Genomic DNA, 25,289 nt, shown 5'->3' with positions numbered 1-25,289 from the left:
TGCAAGGTCCAGTACTAATAGTACAGATCTATTAGATGCCTTCCATAGTGAACAAACACTGGATACAGCAAGTGGTGGTGGGGCCGCATTTAAGAGAGTAGTGCAGCAAAAAATAAAGAACACAGCAGTCGTCCCATAACCCCCCCCACCACCACCACCCCCTTAGATCAATGTTTCAGTTTTATCAATTTTCATCAGGTTTAGGTGCAATACAAATCGTGTCTTACTTTTATAGAACCAACACCAAAGTGATGAGAGACTCTCCCTCCACACCAGCAGCCGGGTCCCGCTCATGTCATCAGCCATCGATGTACACTGCCTGGCAGTAACCTAGCAGCATGTGAATACTATTACCCACGGGCATGGGTGATTAGGTCGACCACTATTGGTTGACATGCAGAAGGTCGACCTAGTCTATAGGTCGACATGAAAAAAAGGTTGATGTGAGTTTCAAAAAATGTTATGTTGTTTTCTTCGTAGAGTGACCGGGAACCCCAATTAGTGCACCGCGTTTGCTCGCCATGCTTCGGGCAAGGTGCCTCGCTGCGCTCGGCACAGATTACCGTTCCCAATTGTAGTCCACGTGGATCGTAAAGTAGCTCAAAACCTACTCAGCGCTTGCGATCACTTCAGACCATTCAGTTTCGGATTTGACGTCACAAACACGCCCTGCGTTCTCCCAGCCACGCCTGCGTTTTTCCTGGCACGCCTGCGTTTCCCTGAACACTCCCTGAAAACGGTCAGTTGCCACCCAGAAACGCCCTCTTCCTGTCAATCACTCTGCGGCAGCCAGTGCGACTGAAAAGTATCGCTAGACCTTGTGTGAGACTACATTAGATGTTGTGAAAGTACGTTGCACGTGCGCATTGCGCCGCATGCGCAGAACTGACGATTTTTAGCCTCATCGCTGCGCAGCGAACAAATTCAGCTAGCGATCAACTCGAAATGACCCCCAATAGGTGATGATTCTTAAGAAGGATTTCCATCTCTAAAGAAGATGAAGGACGGGCATTAATAATAAATGTAAGAGTTACAATTGATGTACAGTTGAATCCTATCCCTTACTTTACTTATCTCTAGAGGTTATCCCAAGCTATCCTAATATAGTGACCCTAGGTCGTTATAATAAATGCTTGGGTGGAGACACAAAACAAAAAGAGTTACAATAAGTAGAATCTGATTGATTGCTATGGACAACATTTCCAGAAAACCCGCACTTTAGTAAATATACCCCCTAGTCTGGAAGCCTTGTCAGCCAGTCTCGGAAAACCATTCCTCCCAACTGTTCCGATTTTCGCAGGACAGTCCCACTTTTTTTAGGTATTAGTTTATTGGTGTATAATAGGTACAGCCATATGGGATACGGTCGTTAGGTCGACAGTCATTAGGTCGACATGTACTAGGTTGACAGGTCAAAATGTCGACATGAGATTTTAAAAAAAATCATTTTTTGAATTTGTTTCATACTTTACGATCCACGTGGACTACGATTGGAACGGTAACCTGTGCCGATCAAAGCCATGTCGACCTAATGCATGTCAACCTTACATGGTCGACCTAAGTTGTGTCTACCCAACGACCCATGCCCAGCCATACTCACTGTTGTATAAACACTGGTAATGGATGGAGTTTGTAGCATAGTAGGGTTTCATACTGCTCACCTGCCAGTGAGTGTATACTGCAAATGGAGAGTAGAGCAGGGATGTTGGAACCAACAGCTTCATACAGTATGCAGGTCTCTCTGGAGCTACCATAAGCATGGAGATTTGTGTCTCAATCATTTTCACATTACAGTCTCCCACTAAAGTACAGTGACAGACTGAGGACGATTTTGTGAAAGTGCATGCGTGCACGTGGGTGTGCCGCAAGTCAGGAGGGGGCGCGGACTCACAGCATGCCCCCACCTTTCTTTGAAATAGACACTTCAAGCCGGGGGGAGAGTAAAACAGAGAGCTGGAAGGTGCACTGCACACAGCCTTCCCGGCTCTCTGTGTGAGACTGACCCGGCCCACCAGACCACCAGCTCTTCTGGCATATGCCAGATGGGCAGACTGGTCCTGCTAAAGTAAAATATACAAGATGGCTGCAGCACATATGCAGTAATACATCAGATTGAAGTACAGACCTCACTGGGTCCTAGTTCCTGGCATGTCTTCCCTGTAAGACTGTGTACAAGCCTGCCAGACTTCATACTGTATGTGCTCTGAAGATATGTCTGTTCATCAAAGCTCAAAAGCCCTTCTTGCAATCCTACAGTACCTCATGCCCTCTGTCCTCCCTCCTTATCTCTTCCCAGCGAACCTCTACTCCCCTAGACTGAAAGCTCCCATGGGCAAGACCCTCCGCCCACTTGATTCACACCTTGCACTATCCATGTCTCCAGGATGCCTCCTTACTCGGGTGGTATTCATGTGACCGGCAGTCAGGAGACCGACGGTCACATGACCTCCACTAAGATCCCGCCTCCTCACTATCCCAACGGTTGGCATGCCGACCAACAGGGACTATTTCCACTCATGGGTGTCCACGACACCCATAGAGTGGGAATAGAACCTGTGGCATCCGCAGGTCGCCACCGAGCCCGCAAGGGGCTTGCTGCACTCGCGACCCCACCGGTATCCAGGCATCGGTATGCTGACCGGCGGTCACCTGACTGCCGATCAGCCATACCACACCCCCTTACTCAGCAGTGATATTTCACTGTGATTTTCTCTCCCTTATGTACTCTGTTTGAGCTTGAGTATTTATGCGTGTTCTTGTAACATACTTATACAGCATACCTCCCAACTGTCCCGATTTTTGCGGGACAGTCCTGTTTCTTTGGATCTGTCCCGCTCTCCCTCCCGCAGGTCGCATTGTCCTGCGGTGTGGGGGGAGGGCAGTTGGGAGGCTCCCTATCATTCGCTGCTCTGCTTAGTTCACAGCGTCTATTCCATGCGCACAGCGTCTATTCCAGTGAGGCAGAGGGACTGGGGGCTTGGCCAACAGTACACAAAGCGCTGGCCGTGCCCCCCGCTGAGATGAAAATGGGTGGCGTGGCTCGTGATCGCGGCATTCATGCAAAGCCATGCCCACTTTTCATCAGGAAACACCCCCTTTTCAGTGGTGTATGGCTTCGCTGCGCAAGGGGTCCCGTCTTTATACATCCAAATGTTGAGAGGTATGATACAGCACTATGAACAATTTGCGGTGTCATTAAATAGAGGATTAAAATACATTTTAGATGGTGTTCTATAGCCAGTGGAAACTGTATTGTAAGGATGTTATTGAGTAGAGCAGGCATTCCCAACCACAGTCCTCAAGGCACACCAACAGTGCAGGTTTTAGTGATATCCAGGCTGCAGCACAGGTGACTTAATTAGTACCTCAGTTATTTTGATTTAACCATCTGTGCTGAAGCCTGGATATCACTAAAACCTGCACTGTTGGTGTGCCCTGAGGACCGTGGTTGGGAATGCCTGGAGTAGTGGATAACAATTTTGGAACTCAGAGTAACTTCACATTTCCTAGTTTGCTCTCAGCAGATATATAAATTGTCTTTCGGTACGGTAGAATAATGCATTCATTGCCTGGGGATAACTGAGAAGAAGGAACATGTGTATTTACATATGAGAGGGTAAACAAGCAGATTTCTAAGAACTTTTCGCTTTTAAATATGAATATTCCTAAACCTGTTTCTATAGAACAGTGGTTCTCAAACTTGGTCCTCAGGACCCCACACAGTGCATGTTTTGCAGGTATCTCAGCAGGTGCACAGGTGTATTAATTACTCACTGACACATTTTAAAAGGTCCACAGGTGGAGCTAATTATTTCACTTGAGATTCTGTGAGGAGAACCTATGCTATAGAAAATCTCCTGTGCAATTCAGATTGATTGTAGCTTGTCAGCATGATAACAAATGTGTGAGAGCTCCAGAAAACATCTATACAGACAGTGTTAGTGTCACCTGTTCTGACCTGCTGTCTTCTCTAGTCTCTCAGGTAAGACTGACATTAACTCTCTCAGTGCAGGGTCAGACTGTGCCATATGGGTACAGAGGAAACCACCGGTGGGCCCCCCTGCTTGAGGGCCCTCCCCCTCTAAGGATCAGGTATTAGACTGTGCACTATGATACATTATAAATTAACATGTTACATTGTACTGCACAGGACTATGGTGTATTTACTACAGAGCATTGCTGTTATTCTGATATATTATCATGCGTGCACTAGCAGTATTTATTATATATTTATAAAGGGGCCCAGATTATGCACTAATAATTAGCCAAGCCTGTATAGTGGATGGTCACATGACTAAGCATGGGCCCCTACCACTGCATTCCACCAGTGGACGCTTCATGCATGTGTATGAGAAGGTGACTGTGTAATTACTGTACATTAGTGTCGGTGTGATTGTTTTCTTTTATACCAAAGCATTTTAATTCTTAAGGCATACTTCCCACCTTTGGTTTGTAAGTAGCGGGATAGCTGCGCACGCCTCCAGCACTCTGCCAAAATGATGGGGCACAGCCTCACAGCAATGGGGCGTGGCCACACTGAGAATGCTGCGATCGTGAGTTACACCACATTTTCCGCGTGTGGGGGCATGGCCAGTGCTCCGGGACCTGCTGGCCATGCACCAAGTCCCTCTTTCCCATGAATAGACACTGTGTGAATGTACACAGCATCTATTCACCACTGAGAGAGGGTGCTCCCAACTACTTCAGTCTATCGGTGGGATGGAACCACAGGGGTAAATTTACTAAGATGTGAGTTCTATTTAAGATGGGATGTTGCCCATAGCAACCAATCAGTTTCTACTTCTCATTTATCTAGCACCTTGTAGAAGATGATTACTAGAATCTGAATGGTTGCTATGGGCAACATCCTATCTTAAATAGAACTCCCATCTTAGTAAATTTACCCTACAGTGGGGGTAATTCCAAGTTGATCGCAGCAGGAATTCTGTTAGCAATTGGGCAAAACCATGTGCACTGCAGGGGGCAGATATAACATGTGCAGAGAGAGTTAGATTTGGGTGGGGTGTGTTCAATCTGCAATCTAAGTTGCAGTGTAAAAATAAAGCAGCCAGTATTTACCCTGCACAGAAACAAAATAACCCACCTAAATCTAACTCTCTCTGCACATGTTATATCTGCCCCCCATGCAGTGCACATGGTTTTGCCCAACTGCTAAAAAATTTCCTGCTGCGATCAACTTGGAATTACCCCCAGTGTCCAAAAAATGGGACTGTCCCACCAAAGCCACGACAGTTAGGAGGTACGCTTTAGGTACACACAGACTGAGCATATATCTCAATATGCTTATTAGCAAAATATGCAGAAAGGGGATCAGTACGAATCCTGGCGGTTGGGATCCCGGTGGTCAGGAGACCGACGCCGAGAGCCCAACAGCCGGTATCCCGGCAGCGAGTGCAGTGTGTCCTCTCGCGGGCTCGCTGCGCTAGCCATGCTTCGGGCCCGGTGGTTACCTTTGGTCGCCACAGGTTTCTATTCCCCATCGGGTGGTGGCGTGGACCACACCCTGGAGAGGTAAGCAGCCGTCGGTCAATTGACTGCCTCCCGCAGGAAGGTGTGTCCTCTCATCACATGCATTGATATTGTGCTAGTAGAACAAGGGACCCATTTAGCAATGATCACGTTTGCTTTGCATGATGTGATCACATTGGATGAATGTATCACCCGGCATGTGCAGGGACAGGAGCCCATATCTGGGATGTGGTGCCAGGGCTTCTGCGCATACACACATGCTTACAGTAGCCATTTGTGGTGGAGGATTCCTGGGGAACCCTACCAGAACTACTGCCCTGATCTGTAGCCCATCGGCTACAAAGGGGCTACTGCAATCTGAAGATGGCAGTAGCTGTGGGGGCCAATATCGGGAATGTGAATCTGGCAGCATCACATCAACCATAGAGAATGGAGGGATTGCAGCAGGTATAGGCAGTACCGGCCTTAGGCATAGGCAAACTAGGCAATTGCCTAGGGTATCTGGTATGCCTAGGGGCACGAGCAGCTTCTGCTGATTAAAATTATATCTGGCATGCCTATATACTGTGTGTAGCATTTCGTATGCAGATACAGCCACAGTCGCACACAGTATATAGGCATGCTGCATATCATTTTAATCAGCAGAAGCTGCTTGTGCATACTAGCCACATAGCAATTCATAAAAAATAGGCACCCGACGTTATCAGAGCTACCAGATGACTCGCGCCAGGAACTATATGTGTCATTATTTGTATAAGGGAATTAATAATGTGTAACATATGTGTAAGGGGCGCTCCTGACCCCCAGAAGAGTGGGCAAGTCTCCCTACCGAGTGCCCACCACCCGCATACCCCAGCAAGCCCAAAGCAGTTCAAAGTGGGCAATCTGGGGGTCACATGACGCGATTCGCATCATCCCAGCCTCGCCCCCTGCCTTGCAATGCCTATATTATCGGCATTGCTAGACAGGGGGCGGGGCCATGATGAAAGTGATCTTGCGGTCATGCCCCCCTCTCCCCCCCTAAACGTCATCCATCATCGCCACGCCCCTGGGCAGCCAGATTGTCGGTAAGTATGGCCCTAGGTTAGGTGCTCCTGGCTTGTCAGAAGACTATGAATTCTTCTATTCTTTTACCTATTGTCATGAATTAAGAGTTCACTAGCTACTTATTTATTTATTAACCGTTTCTTATATAGCGCAGCATATTCCATTGCGCTTTACAATTAGAACAACTGTTATAGAACAAAACTGGGCAAAGACAGACCGAGGTAGGAAGGCCCTGCTCGCAAGCTTACAATCTATAGGGAAATAGGCATTGATACACAAAGATAGATGCTACCAGTTGCATAATGGTCCACCAGATTGCTAGGTTCTTAATGGGTTGTATGATATGATCACCCAGCAATGTTGGAAGACAAAATGTGAGGTTATGTGTACTGTACAAAGAGGATGTAACTGGATAGGGAAGCATTGAGGGTTATGTGGGTGGGTCTGGAATTTGGTGGGCTTGTCTGAAGAGATGAGTTTTCAGGGAACGTGTAAAGGTTTGGAGACTAGAGGAGAGTCTTATTGTGCGTGGGAGGGCATTCCACAGAGTGGGTGATATGTATGCAATATGTATTGTTGTACGCAAATGAAAACAGAGATAGGGCATACCTCCCAACTTTGAATAAACTCGATGCGGGACTCCTGTTGTGTGTCAAAGCCATGCCTGCCCAAAAGGGTGTGTGGCCTCGGTAAAGGGGGCATATCTAAGCGGCACTGCTGCAAATGTGAGCCACGCCCTCCATTTTTTTCGGCAGAGTGGGGGCATGGCCAACGCTCTGTGAGCTGCTGGCATGCCCAAGTTCCACATATCTCTGTGAATAGATGCTGTGTGCATGTGCACAGAGGGGGTCATTCTGAGTTGATCGCTAGCTGCCGTTCGCTGCATAGCAATCAGTAAAAAAAATGACATCTGCACCGCAATGCGCACGCGCGTCGTACGGGTACAACGAGCGACGTGCTTTTGCACAGGATCTAGCAACGCTTTCAGTCGCACTGGCGAGCGCAGGGAGATTGACAGGAAGTGGGTGTTTCTGGGTGTCAACTGACTGTTTTCTGGGAGTGTTTGTAAAAACGCAGACGTGGCCGGGCATTTGCAGGGTGGGTATCTGACATCATTACCACGTCACTCGTCGCAGCAATCATCGCACAGAGTACGTAACTACAGGGCTGGTCTTCTTTTGCACAAAATGTGTTTGCTGGTGCTCTGCTGCATAAGCGCTCACACTCCTGCTATGCTAAAATACACTCCCCCGTGGGCGGCGACTATGCGTTTGCAAGGTTGCTAAAAACTGTTAGCGAGCGATCAACTCTGAATGAGGGCCAGAGTATATTCACCGCTGCTCTGCTAGGTAGGGTAGTGACTAACAGGAGCCTCCCAACTGCTCCCCCCACCGCGGGACACTGCGGCCCATGGGTGGAACAGCGGGACAGTCCCAAAAAAACTGAACTGTCCCGCGAAATTCGGGACAGTTGGGAGGTATTGATAGAGGAACATGTGCTATAGTGACACTCATTGTACTCCTCTCATTGTACAGCTCTTCCTGCCTCATCTCTTATCAAGGTGAAGCAGGAGGCAATAATGTAAGCCACAAGCAGTCGGGTGTCGGTGTGTGCATCGTGTTGTTCCTGTTTCCCCGGCTGCTTTCGTCGATCTGGCCTTCCAGATACCTCCAGATCACACTGGCTTCTGGACTTCCTTAACGATTAGAGAGAGGGGGATCCCCAAGTCACTACACATTTGAACAGTGACCAGGGTTTTATTTAATGGAGGAAAGATGTCACTTCTATTCGGTATAGTAAAGGTTAATTTTGCGGAAACTTATGCAAGGCATATGCACACAACAATAAGTGTCACCGAAATAACTTTCAGTTAGTCAAACTTGTAGTATATAATGCAATTCAGTATTAGGAAAAAAAATCTCCTCAACGCAGTAACAATTGAGCAGTAGCAGTATGAAGGTCTTTAGCCCAGTCTCTGTTCCATTCTTATGTCTTTAATGAAGCATCTCTTTACACACCTTACTGTATTAGTCTTGGTGGCCAAAATGCAGAAATCTCCTTGTATTGTACTTTTTATCTCAGTGTTGCTGTAATATCTCTAATGTCCACAAGGTGGCAGGTGTAAGCTGGGGAAGGGCTGCTGATCCAATAAATCAGTTATAGATGGCTGGTTATACAATTTGAATGATGCCGGATTCCTCTCTCTAAGGACCGTTGGTATAAACTCAGCATAAAGCGCTCCAGGGGAATCGGTGCCTCAGCTATGTTGTCTCTGTAATGATTAACTGTTTCTCTGTCCGGCTTTCTAGTCTGTAGGAAAGAAAGATCAGCTACAATGCACACTGGCTGACTATTGCACATCTGGGTTAGAAGCTGGCTGTTACTTCCTGCCTCACGATTTCTCCCTGCTGCACACTGTGACTAGTTGCTGTATTCCCATCACTTGGCTGGGTGGCTAGTTGGGGGCAGGTAAAGGATAGCCCTCACTCTATGTGCCTGTCTCACTCTGACTGGCAATGGTGAGCTGTCAGACTCTGCATACTACCATTTTACATGCTAGGGGCACAAGCAGCTTCTGCTGATGATATGCAGCATGCCTATATTCTGTATGTGACTGCGGCTGTATCTCCATATGAAATGCTATGTTAGTGTATTCCTGGAAATCACTGTAATGTAGCATTCCGTACGCAGGTACAGCCATGGTCGCACACACTATATAGGCATGCCACATGTTAAATCTGTTACTTATATAATATTTCAATAAGCGTTTTTAATGTAACCAGGACACGGGGAGTGTTGCATGCTTCTTTACTGGAGAAGAACAGGAAACTAAAGAACACAGAAATAGATTCATACAAAAACAAAATAAGATCCGTGGTAACCTTCCACCAGAACACACATACAGCAATGGGAACTATATACATCACACTCCTCCCAACTTAGATAAATGCAGACATGAAAATGTTAGCACTAAGCAATGTATACGTTACCCCAGAAGGCTACAAATCAAGCCTTTGAGCATAGTTACCTACTTTGCTGCCTCCTCCGGGAGAAGGCAGCGTTGTAGGTGTAGGGGGGCGTGGCCGGCAGCAGGATAGGCGGTCCGGGGGCGTGGCCGGCATCAAGATGGGCGGTCCGGGGGTGTTACACCAGGGTCGCGTCATCGTGACTCCACCCCCCGCTGTGCTGTGCCGAGAAACGAGCCACTGCATAGCGGGGGCGGAGCTACGATGACGCGATTCAGCGCGAATCGCTTCATCGGACCCCTCCGGCCGCCCGCTTGTTCTCTGCTGCGGGCGGCCGAGGGGGAAAGCGGGAGGCTTGCCCACCTTTCCGGGGGGCCAGGAGGGTCACACGATTTTCGGGAGCCTCCCGGCCATTCCGGGAGGGTAGGCAAGTATGCCTTTGAGGTGCCTTACGAACGCTGTCTGGATACCGATGTTTAACTCCCAGAGTGACTGGCTGCTCCACAGAAATCCCACTAGAGGGTTCAGGATCAGTTGTTACTAAGGGAACCTCATGCTCAGGTGACTCCATAGCAGGTTTGGAAACAGTCTCTGTATCTGACCCAGAGGGGTACATTTCCTCCACAGTGTCAGGAACAGTCTCTGTATCAGTTCCAGAGGGGTATACATAAACCCCCACATCACTGGCTTGGCTATGTCCAGCTGTCGACGTACAGTCAGTTTGCCTCCCAGCCTCAATGATTTGATCAATGTGGTGATGCCACAATTCTCCTCCAACTTCAATCTCGTACATCAGAGGGCCGGCTTTGGAAGAAACTATTCCCGGTTGCCATTTGTCTCCTCTATAATCACGGACCAGAACCTCTTGGCCAATGTGGAAGAACCGAGTAGGTTTCTGATAAACTGATTGAAACTGTTTGTTATGTACCTTCCGCCTTACATCCAGTTTTATCAAGTCCCACTGAGACCGTAAGTTCCGTTGCATAAATAGCACTGCAGGAGGCTGACCGGTAGTGGAGTGCTCAGTCCTACGATAAATAAACAAGAAGTTGTCAATCTTGTGTTGCAAAGGTAGATGTTCATGGTGCATGGACTTGATAGCTTTTTTGAATGTTTGGACAAATCTCTCAGCCAAACCATTAGTGGCTGGATGATGTGGAGCTGATGTAAAATGTTTAATTCCATTGTCTTGCATGAACTTTTTGAATTCCATGGACACAAACTGTGGCCCATTGTCACTGCACACTTGCTCCGGTAGACCATTTCTAGCAAAGATGGTTCGCAGCACAGCAATTGTTTTCTCAGAAGTAGTGGATTTCATCTTTATTACCTCTGGCCATTTTGAATGAGCGTCCACTGCAATAAGAAACGTACAATCCATGAATGGACCAGCAAAGTCAATATGTACCCGCTGCCAAGGAGATGAAGGCCATTCCCAGGGGTGTAACGGGGCTAAAGGTGGTGCATTTTGAACTCTTTGACATCCTTCACACCCTTTTGTCAAAATTTCAATTTGACCATCGATTCCTGGCCACCACACATAGCTTCTAGCAAGATTCTTCATTTTTACTGTGCCTAGGTGACCCTCATGCAAATTTTCCAAAACTCTGTTTCACAGTTTAGGTGGTATTACCACTTGGGACCCACACAATAGAGTTCCTTGACAGACAGAAAGCTGATCTCTCCTGCCTGAAAACCCGTAATATTGAGCATTGCCATGTTTAGGCCAACCTTTGAGAGTTAAATCCATTACTTTTGATAGTACCGGGTCTTTCCTTGTTTCCCGATTGTTCGTGGCATTGGTAATAGGTAGCTGTTCCATCAACATATTGTGATACACTTCCAGGGGGTCTCCATCACTGTCCTCCTCACTTTGGGGCAAGGAAGAACGCGATAGACCATCAGCGTTGCCATGTAGTTTTGTTCCTATAAACTCAATGTCGTATGTATGAGCACCCAGGAATAATGACCAACGTTGAAGCCGAGCTGCAGTCATGGCTGGGACTCCCTTCTGGGGGTTAAAAATTGATACCAGTTGTGATGATCCGTAATTAATGTAAACCTTTGCCCATACAAAAATTTATGAAATTTCTTCACTCCCCATACTAAACTTAAGGCCTCTCGGTCAATTTGCGCATAATTCTTCTCTGCTACTGTCAAAGACCGTGAAGCAAACGCTATTAGTTTCTCGCTACCATCTCTCAGTTGATGTGATAACACTGCTCCAATGCCGTACGGTGAGGCATTACACGCCAGCCTGATGGGTAGTTTCAGATCAAAACGAGTAAGGACTTTATCAGATGTAATCAATCTTTTTGTTTCTGAGAATGCTGTATCAGTCTTTTGTCCACTTCCATCGTGCATTTTTCTGTAGTAGGGCATTTAGCGGGTGTATTACTGTGGAGAGGTCTGGTAAGAACTTGTGATAATAATTAACTAGGCCCAGGTAAGATCTCAGTTGTGACACAGACTGTGGTTAGGGTGCTTGTAGTACTGCCTCAATTTTATCATTTGATTTGTGCAGGCCTTCTCTATCAGTCACATGTCCACAATATGAAATGCTTTCTTGGAAAAATGCACATTTATCTTTATTTAGTCTGAGTCCATATTCCTGTAGTCGGGTTAATACTTTTTCCAAATTATTTAAATGGTCCACATCATCTATGCCTGTTACAATTATATCATACAGGTAACATTACGTACCTGGTATCCCTTGTAGGACTTGATCCATTGCTCTCTGCCATAATGCTGGGGCAGAAGAAAGTCCAAACACAAGATGGTTATATTGTAATAAACCTTTGTGAGTATTGATGGTTAAATATTTCTTAGATGCCTCCTCAATTTCCATTTGCAAGTACTAGGTCAATTTTGGAGAAGCGGTCGCCCCCTGAGAGAGCTGCAAAGATGTCCTCTATTTTAGGCAAAGGATACTGCATAGTCCGTAGTACTGGATTTATTGTCATTTTGAAATCTCCGCAAATTCGGATACTTCCCATTTTGTCTTTCTTTACTATCGGAACTATGGGCGTAGCCCATTCACTCCATTCCACTGGGGAGAGTATACCAGAGTCATCCAGTTTCCGTAGTTCCTCCTCAACCGCTGGTCGGATGGCATAAGGTACTGTGCGAGCTTTACAAAACTTTGGAACGGCATGTGGTTCCAACTCTATACTGGCCTTAATGTCCTTTAACGTGCCTATCCCTGGTTGGAAAATGGGTTGTGCGGCAGCTAACAATTTAGAAAGTTCCTTAATAGCTGCATCTTTGTTGGATACATCAGATGCAGTAGATTGTAGCCTATGAATGGAATGCCAGTCAAGTTGGATTTTCCTTATCCATTCGCGGCCCAATAATGCCGGTCCACCGTGTGGAAAAATGTACAAATACAGCTTATGGGTATTGCCTTTGTATTTCACATAAACTTTTATTTTTCCCAAAGGGGACACCAGTTCACCCGTATATGTGCGGAGTGTTACGGATGTTTTCTTTAAAGGAATAGCACCAAACAGGCGTTTGTAATCGCTTGCATTTAGCACTGACAGAGCAGAGCCTGTGTCTAATTCCATTTTTAAGTCAATACCTGCTACTTCCAAAGTGACCCAAATCACTTGACGCTCTTGCCGTCATAGAGTGCATCTCTAGGCTGCATAACCCTTTTTCTGTACCAGTACTATCAGTAGAGTCTGCTACTTTATGTACCTGGGATGTTGTATGTTTTCTCCTGGGAACTTTGGATACTTGCGAGCGGTTTGGTGTTTTCCCCGACTGGCACACCCTTTCAATATGGCCTCTTTTCTTACATTTTCTACACACTTTGTCTTTAAACCAGCACTGACTGGCATCATGTGAGGACTTCCCACAGCAAACACAGGACTGTCTCTGATGCAAATGAACTGGATTGTGAGTACATTCTGGTGCCTTTTGCTGCAATTCTGATGCATCCCTGGTTGCAGTCTCCAGTGAAATAGCTATGGACAGTGCTCGGTCTAAGGTCAGGTCAGGCTCGGCCAGCAATTTCTTTTGTGTACTTGCACTTTTCATCCCACAAACTAAACGGTCTCTTAGAGCATCTCATAACCCTGCTCCAAATGCACAGTGTTCAAATAACCTCCTGAGCTCTGCAATGTATTTAGAAATGCTATCACTTTCACATTGATTCCTTCCGTGAAACCTGAATCTTTCAGCAATCACTAATGGTTTGGGGTTTAAGTGCTTTTGTAAAATGTCCACAATGTCAGTAAAGGACTTGTTGGCTGGCTTCTCAGGTGCTATTAAACTTCTCAGCAGACTCTATGTTTGGGCACCCATTACACTGAGTAAAACTGGAACCTTCTTGTCACCTTCCACTGCGTTAACACAATACAACTCCACTCTCTCAATATATATATGTAGCCCAGTCCTCTGTAGTACCATCAAATGCAGCTATTGTGCCAATATATCCTGACATCTTTTCTTTATACTTAGTCCTCCCTTCCTTAGAAAATGAAGATATAACTCACGTGCTCCTTTTATTCAAGTTAGGAGCTGCTGGCAGTCTGAATGAGTTGTTCCTGTTTGCACCCCACAATTGTGCTGTGTCAGCCCACTGGTGTTCCACTGATACCTGGAGCCATGCTGAAGAACAGTTTAATCCTCGTTGCCAGTGTTAAATCTGTTACTTATATTTCAATAAGAGTTTTTTAATGTAACCAGGACACAGGGAGTGTTGCATGCTTCTTTACTGGAGAAGAACAGGAAACTAAAGAACACAGAAATAGATTCATACACCAACTAATACAAATACAAAATAAGATCCGTGGTAACCTTCCACCAGAACACATATACAGCAATGGGAACTATATACACCACACCACATATCATTTTAATCAACAGAAGCTACTTGTGCATCCTAGTCACATAGCACTGCACATAAGATGCATTTTCGTCAAAAAAAGGTGCCCGACATTAGCAGAGCTGCCAGATGACTCGCGCCAGGCATCACCTGCTTCATGATGTATTGAGGCAAGATGTATGAGGACACATCTGTATCCAAGTAGAGGCAGAGGTCACAGTGTTAGCGTCCGTGTGAGTGCTGTCTGCGGGTGGGTTGGTTGTGCAATAGTGTTCAGCATATGTGTAAGGGGCATTATGTGTGTCGTGTATAAATGCATTAAAGTGCGGCATATGTGTAAGGGACATTATGTGTATAAGGGCATTAATAAAGGTTGGCATAATGTGTAAGGTGCATTATGTTTATAAGGACATTAATAATGTGTGTCATATGTGTGAGGGCATTACTGTGTGGTATTATGTGTATAAAGGCATTAGTAATGTGTGGGATTATGGGGGTAATTCAGAGTTGATCACAGCAGCAAATTTGTTAGCAGTTGGGCAAAACCATGTGCACTGCAGGTGTGGCAGATATAACATTTGCAGAGTTAGGTTTAGCTGGGTTATTTTGTTTCTGTGTAGGGTAAATACTGGCTGCTTTATTTTTACACTGCAATTTAGATTTCAGTTTGAACATACCCCACCCAAATCTAACTCTCTCTGCCCATGTTATATCTGCCCCCCCCCCCCCCCCCTCCCTGCAGTGCAAATGGTTTTGCCCAACTGCTAACAAATTTGCTGCTGGGATCAACTCTGAATTAGACCCTATCTGTAGAAGGTGCTCTTAGTGTGGCATAACAAAGAAAGGGCACTACTGTGTGGTCCAAAGTGAATAAAGAGCAATATGGTGTGATGTAATGTGAATAAGGGGCACTACTGTGAGGAGTAATGTATATAAGGTAAAATGGTGCAACTGTGTGATGTAATGTGAAAAAGGGGCACTATTGCATCTTATAATGTGAATAAAGTTGCACTACTGTGTGGCGTAATCTGAATTGTGGGTATTATTTTGTGGCCATGCCCCTTCCCAGCAAAAACACGCCCCTTTTTGGGCTGCATAATGAATGTGCGCACTGTTCATCTTTAAAATATAGGGGGTAGGAGCACCAAAATGAGAACTGCTATGGGTGAGGGGTGATTGTGCTGGGAAAAGGGTGCAGGGTCAGAGACGGAACTAGTGGCGATGTTAGGCGGCATCAGCCAAAATCAAGAATCGTGTTTTAGGTAAGGATGGCTATCGACCATCGATGATTTGAAATCACCTATGTTTATGGTGATGTTGAATTGTGTTGCCATCTATGAGGGGGGACCAGATGGTTTTCCCCCATCGATGGTAGACGTGGGCACGATGGTGTTTTTGTCTTTCGGTTTTACCTTTTTAAGGAGGGCTGCAGCACTTATCTTCTAGATGCCAGCTGTGGACAGACAGGCAGGCAGGTCTGTGACAACTCACAGCTCTCTGGCAATTATCTCACTACATTTCGCATGATCCTCTGCTATAGACTGCTGAGAGCGGGGATTCTGGGAAAAGTAGTCCCAAAGCTGACCGGCTGCTTCTGCTCACTCAGCCACGCCCCTGCCTTGATTGTCAGAATCGCAAACCAATATGCTCAGAGAAGGGATTGTGATAGCGCGTGATGGTGGTGGGCGAGGCTGGGCAGCAACTGGTCTACAGGCCAGCACACCGTGTGGGTCGAGCAGGAGCCCAGCATGCAATGTTGGAGTGCTCCATTCTGACTCTGATAGAGCAGCAGCACATTTCATCTGCGCATGCATAAAACATTGATGGTAAGAACCATCGATGATACAGTATAGAATAAATATATATCATTGATAGTTCTTGCCATATTATCCATCGTTGGCAACCATCGATGGAGTACATACCGATGGCCAACCCTAGTTTTAGGCGTGTTTGACAGAGTTCAAATACGGCGGTTACGATCATAGGTGTGCGCAGCACATTTTATTAGGGTGTGCACCACTAGAGGGGGGTGTTTAGCATAGCCTATTGGGTGTGTCTAGCACCACCTACTGGGCGTGTCTAGCACCACCTACTGGGCGTGTCTAGCACAAAACGTTAAAATTAGTGCAAGTGGGAGAGATTAAGAATGCAAAAATAATGGGGGAGGACTGAATGGGATGGATATGTGGGATCGACCCTGACTAAATCAATCCCAGATTGCAAGCACTAGCATGTGGACAAGATTAACATAATTTAGGGCAGTTTAACTGGATCGCCATTACAACAGTAAACATGCAGGGTAGGCAGTATGTTTAAAGTGTTACTCTTGATCTAGTTAACATGCTGTAAGTAGCATGCTGACAACATACCGGCACCTACATTCTGTGATTGACATATTCACTGTCCATCCTGTAAATACTTCCTGCACACACCATATCCCATGTGCAGTTCTTCCCCCTGACACGTCTGATACCTGATGCAGCTCTTTCCTCTGACACGTCTTAGGCTGGGGTCACACATAGCGGCCAAGGGGGTCCCGCTGAACGGGACCCACTTGGCCGGGAGGGGGGTTATGTGTGCACACAGATCTGGCCATGACACATGGAATGCTGCGGTTGAATCCTGTGGCGGCGGGACTGACGCACATGTGTGGGCACCTGCATAGGCACCCCCGTGCAGTTTCCTTGCGGTCAAGCGGGTCCCGCTGAATGAGACCTGCTTGGCCGTTATGTGTGACCATAGCCTAATACCTGACTCGGCTCTTCCCTGACATCTTATCCCTCACGCAGCTCTTGCCCCTAACACATCTTATACCTGACGTAGCTCTTCTCCGACACATCTTATCCCTCACACAGCTCTCCCACCTCAAATTTATCCCCGCTCATACAGCTCGCCCTCCCTTACACAGCTAATCTCATACCCCATACAGTTTCTTTCTTATGTGCCCCCCCATGTAGCTTATCGCCCCTCTTGTGACTCCCTCCCCACTTATGCAGCTCATCTCCCCCCTTGTCTCCTCTCCCCTCGTGCAGCACATCTCCCTCCTTGTATCTCCCCCTCCCCTCATGCAGCGTAACTTTCTTCAATCATGCATCTCCCCCAATGCAGCTTTCTTACCTCTATTTTGAGCACCTCTGTGCGTGCAGTCCTACTCCACCTCTTTTCAGCATTCTTTCTAGGCTTTGCAGGCCGCGGCTCCTCTTCCCGCTGCAGCGCTTACAGACATGTGGTTATGACGTAACTGCGCCATCACCGCCAATGTCTGATGGGAGGCGGGGTTAGGGGAGACCGCCGCCTCTGTCTAGCACTGCCCGCTTGCCACAAAATGATGTGGGAGATGTGGCGGCGGGCCACTTCTTTAATTCAGTGGGCTGCAGCAGTGGACCTGTGGGGGGTAGCCGACATTAGGGGGAGCCTTTGCGCACCAGGCACCCCCCCGTTCGCACGCCTATGGTTACGATCGTACACTGTTGTATTTGTTGAATAAATTCTAGTAATTTACTGAGCTCCCGTGTTAGCCAGAATGTGATGGTGTATGCAATTGTGTTCTGGTGCCGGATTTGCCAGCAGCAAAACAGTCCCAAACATGAAGCCTCCACAGATCATAGAGATCCATGCAGGCTTCTGTGTGTGAAACGAAGAACAATGTGTAAAATCAGGGAAAAACTGCATAGTGTCCCCCCTTCTAAACATAACAAGCCCTAGGATCTTTGAGCCGGTGCTGTTTCTATAAATACAGGGGAAAGGGGGGGGGGGGGGGGTTAGAGTGTGAGGTCCCCCTGTTTTTAAAGAACCAGCACCAAGCTCTTGGACCAGTCAAGGTTTCAAAAATATGGGGGGGAAAGGGGATAAGGGTCCCCTGTATTTTTTAAACCAGCACTGGGTTCTACTAGCCAAGGAGTTAATGCCGCAGCTGGGGGGACATGTTTATACTGGTCCCTGCAGTCATAGCATTACCCCCAACTAGTCAGCCTGGGTGGGGTTACCTGGGGGAGTGGGGCCACCCCAAAAAAGGGGTCCCCTCCTCAAGGGCACCTAAGGGCCAGGGTTGAAGCCTGGGGCTATCTACTGCATCACTGGCTTGTGGTTGCTGAGTTAATAGTCCGTAAATTGAGTGTAAAAATAAGATTTTAAATAATTGTGCGTTACTGGTGGCACTAAAGGTCCCAGTAAGCCTCCCCAGCACGCTGGTACTTGGAGAGCCACAAGTACTAGTATGAGGGGCATTAAAGTGCCCGCTGGTACCTGTAAAACAAATAACATAATAAAGACACTACACACACATCATAAGATTCATAAATAGTAAAGCTTTGCTAAAACACCCTTGCACACCCACTCACACTTACATACATGCACACATACCTACAATCCACTGTAACGCTTCGGTCCCCTTGTTCTGTAGAAACCCATACGTAACCTATAAAACAAAAAAAGAAAACGTTACCCTATTTCCTGTTTAGATCGGTCCTCTTTGGTCCATGTAGGCATGAAGGGGTTAAAAAAAAAAAAAAAAAAAAATATATATATATATATATATTCAAATAAAAAAAATAAAAAATCAACCTATGTGTATATACATCGATCTCCTTCCATGACTGCCAGGCCTCCATGCGACATCAGTCCATAGAGCACCAGCAGCCAATCAGGTAGTGCTGTGTAGTATTCGTGCTGGCCTTCAATTATGCGGAACATATGCTTCTATGGGGAAATGTCCCCATAGAAGCCTATGGTGGTAACCAGCAGTTTGTGGTAAACCACAAGATTTATTGAAGGCAAATATGTGGTTGCTCTCAATTAATTTTTTGATTAACTGCAAACGGCCGGTTTCCACCAAAGGCTTCTATGGGGCCCTTTAATGCCCTGTATGCTGGTACTTGTGGTTCTCCAAGTACCAGCATGTGGGGAGGCTTGCTGGAACCTGTAGTGCCAGCAGTAAAACACAATATTAAATCTCATTTTTACACTCAATTCAGCTTCCACAGCCCTGTGATGCCAGGGATAGATCCAGGCTTCAGCCGTGGCCCTTGGGTGCCCTGGAGGGACTAGTTGGGAAGGGGGTAATGCTATGGTCACAGGGACCAGTATAAACATGTCCCCTGGCTGTGGCATTACCTCCTTGGCTAGTGGAGACTGGTGCTGGTTTCAAAATAATGGTAGACCCTACGTCCTTTTTCCCCTTATGTTTGGAACCAGAAACAGAGCAAGAGCCAGTGACTGAGTCTTTAAATATAGAGGGACCTGAATTTTTTTTCCCTGTCTTTCTTTTTAGAACCAGGACTGGCTCAGAGAGCCCAGGGCTGGTTATGCTTAGAAGGGCGGACCCCACACAGTTTATTTTTACTTATTTTACAGTTACACAGAGAGAAGCCTGCGTGCATCTCATTGATCTGTAATGGCTTCTCTAAACATGCTGCTCATGGGGACATCTGTTTGGACTATTCACGGGTGTGTTTGCAGAATCAATTCTAGGTACATTTCTGTGTTTCATTGGTGTCTATGTGAAATACACCCAAATTTGTCCGATTCTGTGTTTGGTCAAATATCCCTGTCCACCCGTGTTTTGTACTTCTGTTCCCTTAATACTCCCGTATTAGGTGTTAAGTAATTTTTCAAGATTGCAATTACCCCCGTGTTTACCAACTTAGGTAAACACAGAGCATTATTAATTTAGCCCACAGTCTCTCACTGGGCTGGTGGGGAAAAGGGTGTAAGGGCTGCCAGCCACTCCCCCTTACTTTTACAGACAGAAGCATGCACGGGTTTTACTGTCAAACTTGCACAATGCAATGAAACATCACATTACATTGTGCGAGTTTAACCACTAGGTTTCACGTCTGTTTTTTCGCCAGACCTCGCATGCACAGAGTTTTTTTTACAAAAAAACTGCACTGCATTACATTTGCAACTTGCACCGCCAACTCTCATCTTCTCAAAGTGCGAGGAGGTGCAAGTTGGAATTTAACTACAAACTCGCACCGCATTACATCTGGCCCGCAATATGAAACTGAAATTAAAGCCATCAATTCCAGAACAAATTTATATTCAGCCTTATAGAAAAACATGTGTCTGTCTTGTGACGCTGTAGAATTAGTGAGTGATCTCCAGGGGTTAAAGTGAGCCGGGACAGGGCGGAACTGCGGTCCGTTAGTTCCACTTGGAGATTAAACGCAGTTCCGCCTCCTCCGGCTCACCTAACCTGATGTGTGCCCGGCGTCACAGGGAGATGCTGGGTGCCTGCTGAGATTGTGTTACCAGCAGCAGCCGGCGGCAGGAGCTCACTACTGAATTTCTTCTTCCGGACGCCGGAAAAACTGCAGTGGTCGGACGCGGGAACGGGGCAATACCTTTATTACATGGGCGCCTCTCTAGGACTACTTTAAGCACTGGTGATCTCCCAATATTCAAAATCAGGTCCCAAAGACGCAATAAACAAGAAAAAACCAGCGCTAAGAGTTGTTTTTAACCAAAGTATTGACAGGAAACAGTTGGATCAGTTAATCAGTATCTTTATTGTACTTAATAGATATAAAATAATATTGTTAAAATATTAAAAAAACCGTAATAAAGACTAAATAGTCACCAACAGCATATAAATAAAAAATAGGAAACAATGGTTGATCCTATATGGCTCTGAGATAATCAAGATATTAGGTTTTGCTGATAGGAACAGTACCATCAATTTAAAAGATCCCGGACTTAAGTGGAAATCCGCTCCTCCTCAAATAGCAGTAAAAAGCACAGTCAGCTGGTAATACCCTAAATATACCTCATCCACAGTTCCACGAAAAAGATGACTCTCAATATTCGTCTGTGCAGGTGATTGAAGGGGTTTCTATAAATTGCTGGAAGTGCTCAACACAGGGAGTATCTGCGGTTTACTTGTATTCCAATATGAAAGGAAAAGTCCTTATCCAGATCAATAATAGATGGTAGAAGGTGCAAAAGTTCCTAAGCATGGGCCTTAACGCGTTTCCCTGGACTAGGTCGTCCAGCTTCCTCAGAAGTGTATCATAAAGACACCGGGAGCCATTTTTATACCTCACTAGTAATTAATTATGCAACAGCTGTGACAACTCTAATTAGCTGATCCTTATTTTAAAACAGACATTAATAAGCTTTTTTGGAGAAGGCAGTCCTAAATCGCTAGTAATACATGTTTTTAAATGTAAATTTATTAGAAGACAAGCTGTAGTATATATATAAATGAATAGAAGCAAAGACATGTGCCGGTCATGTGACCATTTTGTCACTTACCGATATCCTAATTGGTATCAGATGTGTGGTGATCCCGCTATTAGGTCCATTGTGCCCCAGGGTCCGTCGGGACGCCCACCCATATGCTGGGTGAGCGCACCTGTGTCACGCTCCCCCATGCGTCACTGCGTCTCATCGGTCATAGACCGGAAGACGCCCGTGAACCGCATGAATGGAGCGCACCCGACGCTCCCTGGGACAGCGTCACGTGCCCCAGAGTGGACACGTGATCGGACCAACGTAGCGGTCCGCCCCACCATTCCTGAATGTGTTGCCTGGATACAGACAACATACATGTGTTTTCACCTTATATGTATCAATATGATATAAATACGATTGTATAATTAATGTAGTTTCAATAATCTCATATACATGCATATATATAAATATACAAAGCAAAAGAGAGAGTAAAAGGAGAGAATTTTTGAACAGGAGAATATTTAAAAATTTTATATTTACATTTATTATAGATTTTTTAGGAGAGGGTTATACAGAATAAATGGAAAGAATCTTGAGAAACATATATAGGGCACTTATACATAAATACTGGGCAGAAGGAAGAATTTTTCATTAACACAGTTATGTTATTATCTACACATCGTTAGTATTATTATACGAACAGGATAGAAAGGAATGGATAGAGATCATAGATCCCAATATGTATACATCACTGGAGAGCATTCATATAATGGAATTAATCTCCATACTTTCATTTAAACCATCAGGATATACAGAGTTGAATTGAAGCATCCAAAAGACTTCTCTTTTACATAGATTGGTATATCTATCCCCCCCTCTTGCTGTTGGATATATAATCTCTAAAGCTAAAAGTTTTAGAGTTTCCGGATCACCATTGTGTTTCTGGCAAAAATGTCTCGAGACACTGTTTCATATATTTTCTAAGTATGTTTCTTCGATGTTCCAGAAACCGTATTTTTAACGGTCTGGTGGTGCGTCCTATATATGGGAGATTGCAACTACAAGTTAATAGGTAAACTACATATGAAGAGTTACAATTAATAAAAGATTTTATAATATGTATCTCTTTTTTGTATGGTATCTCTACCTGGGTTGTTCTTCTCCCCATGTATTGACAGGTGGTGCATTTTTTATGTCCACATTGGAAGAAACCACATGGTTTTCCCATTGGGGTTAGCCAATTTTTACTCTCAGTGTCATCTGTATTTTCCTTAATGCTCCTCAGATGGCTTGGGGCTAATATTAGTTTCAAGAACTTATTCCTCTTATAGATGATTTTGGGATTGGAGGGAATAATGGTTCCCAAAATATTATCATGTCTTAATATTTTATAATTTTTTCTTATAATATTTTTAATTTCACCCGCACATGTATTGTATTTGCAGATAAATGGTAGATTTCTATCGATAGTGGATTCTTCATCCTTATCTAAATTATTCTTTTTGTTAGTCTCTTTTTTTATTTATCAGGAGAGTATTCCTATCTAGGTTGCGAGTCTCTTCGAATGCACTTTGTAGCAAGCTATCTGGGTATCCACGTCTCCTAAAAGACTCCATAAGGTTATCTGCCTGGTGATCAAAAGTTTCGATCTCCGTGCAGTTTCGACGTAGTCTCAATAGTTGACTTTTGGGTATATTTTGTTTCCATGATTTATAGTGAGAACTATCATAGTGTAAGAATGAATTGGTATTAGTTTCTTTTGTATATGTAGAGGTGACAATTCTATTGTCAACTATTTCAAGTGCCACATCTAGAAATGTGATCGAGGAGGGGTGAAAGTGTGAAGTGAAAGTTAAATTATAAGTGTTATTATTGAGAGACGAGATAAAAGGAAGTGCTGTATCATAATCCCCATCCCAAATGATAAAAAGGTCATCTATATAACGGCCATAGAAGACCAGAGAACGCGCCCAGGGGCTCCCCCACACATGGGCCTCTTCAAAGTGGCCCATGTATAGGTTAGCGTAACTGGGCGCGAATCTGGTCCCCATGGCCGTCCCCATCACCTGCAAATAAAAAGTGTTAAGAAATAAAAAATAATTGTGAGAAAGAATAAATTTTATGGAATCTACCAAAAATGAAATTTGTTCCTCACCAAGGTCACCGTCTCCAGTTAATCTTTCAAGAATAATTCCACAACCCCTATCGTGTGGAATATGTGTATAGAGGGCAGAAACATCTAATGTCAGGAAAGCATATGAATCTTTCCACTGAATATTGGTTAATTGAGTAAGAAAATGTGTAGTGTCACGTATATGTGACCTTAGTGAGGACACTCGTGACTGTAGGAAGGAATCAACATAAAAAGATAAATCAGAGGTGAGAGAATTAATACCAGAAATTATAGGGCGACCAGGAGGTGAGGTAAGTGACTTGTGAATCTTGGGTAAATAATAAAACGTGGGGGAAGTGGGGTGAATGGGAAGTAAAAATTGATAAACATCTTTAGTTATGACTCTGGCGCTTAAGGCGTCATCTAGTAAAATTTTCAATTCCAAAAGTAAACCTCTCGTTGGGTCCCCAGGTAGCTTGTCATAGTGGTCAGTATTATTCAACTGTCTCAGAGACTCCGTAATATAATCACTCCTATTGAGAATTACTAAACCACCCCCCTTATCAGCCTCCTTTATAACTAAGGTAGTGTCCTGTGTTAGCATTTTTAAGGCCTGCCTCTCTTTTTTTGATAAATTGGACTGCTTCCTTCTTTCCTGATTAGCTTGTTGTCTATGGCATAGTTCCTTGAAATCCTCAAGTGTAATCTTATAAAATGATTCTATACTGTTACTTTTGAATGTGGTCGGGTAAAATTCAGATTTTTTCCTAAATAGTTTCTGATTTTTAATGTCATATATTTTACTTGGACTGGTAGAATCTGGTTTATTTTCCTGAATCAGTCCTTCAAGGATAATTAGTGCTGGCTCATCCGAGCTGTCTAATACTATTGGGATAGAAGTATCATCTCTTTGGTGTAGGGTCTTACTGGCAAAATACCGTTTTCTACACATTGTGCGGACATAACGATTTAGATCAACAAATAGATCAAATATGTTTGGTGTACATGTAGGGGAGAATTTTAAACCTTTTGACAAGAGGGACAATTCAGACTCGCTTAGATTTCTTGCTGATAGGTTAAATATATTGGTGGGGTCAACTTTTTTAGCTCTTAGAATCTTCTTCTGTTTTTTCCTTCCCGATCTACATCCCCTACCGCCTCTCCATAGTGATCTCTTGATCTTTTGTTGCTGTTCTGTGGATTTCCCATGTATTGATGTGATTGATCCCAGCTGTTTCGTCTGGGTCGTGGCTCTAAAAAATCAGTGGTACTTTGTTTCTCTGGCTGGGGGCCTTGTTCTTCTCTACCTAATTCTTCTTGTGTACATGTGTAGATTTCTCTATTGTAAGTTTTTCTCCTTGCTCCCATATTTGTCCTAGGTGATCTTTGGGGTGTATCATTTTGCACCCTCAGGGCCTCATACCTATTCTTGTGTATATATGAGGTTTCCCTATCTCCACTTTGTATATTATGTTTCTTTTGTTGATTTCTATAGTGAGATGTACCTTCTTCATACTGTTTTTTTCTTATAGTTATCCCTATATGATCTCACTTGGTCATGTTGGTAATCATAGAGATCTCTCCTAAATTTCTTTTGTTTGATCTCTAATAGGTTCTTTTCAAATTTAATTACTCTCTCGTTTACTAGTTTATCTCGATCTTTAAAATC

At 44.9% G+C, this 25,289-nt stretch overlaps 2 protein-coding genes and 1 pseudogene across 3 annotated transcripts in view; 1 reads left to right on the top strand and 2 right to left on the bottom strand.

Annotated features, from left to right (window-relative positions):
* The first annotated feature begins 3,816 nt into the window (after nucleotides 1–3,816).
* LOC135054767 (neoverrucotoxin subunit beta-like) overlaps nucleotides 3,817–25,289 on the top strand; it is a 60,232-nt gene continuing 38,759 nt past the window's right edge. For both annotated transcript variants that reach the window (XR_010243567.1, XM_063958087.1), the window contains exon 1: nucleotides 3,817–3,982. The gene's annotated coding sequence lies outside the window, so the exon portion shown is untranslated. The remainder of the gene's footprint in view (nucleotides 3,983–25,289) is intronic.
* LOC135054766 (uncharacterized protein K02A2.6-like) lies at nucleotides 9,793–11,067 on the bottom strand. Its single transcript, XM_063958086.1, has one exon. The coding sequence runs from the start codon at nucleotides 11,065–11,067 to the stop codon at nucleotides 9,793–9,795; it is 1,275 nt and encodes a 424-aa protein (XP_063814156.1).
* On the bottom strand, nucleotides 11,116–13,069 carry LOC135054765 (uncharacterized protein K02A2.6-like; annotated as a pseudogene).

The sequence above is a fragment of the Pseudophryne corroboree genome, chromosome 3, assembly GCF_028390025.1.
Source record: "Pseudophryne corroboree isolate aPseCor3 chromosome 3, aPseCor3.hap2, whole genome shotgun sequence".
NCBI classification, from domain to species: Eukaryota; Metazoa; Chordata; class Amphibia; order Anura; family Myobatrachidae; genus Pseudophryne; species Pseudophryne corroboree.
Note: the sequence above shows the minus strand (reverse complement) of the source record. Positions and strands in the feature narration are given on the sequence as shown.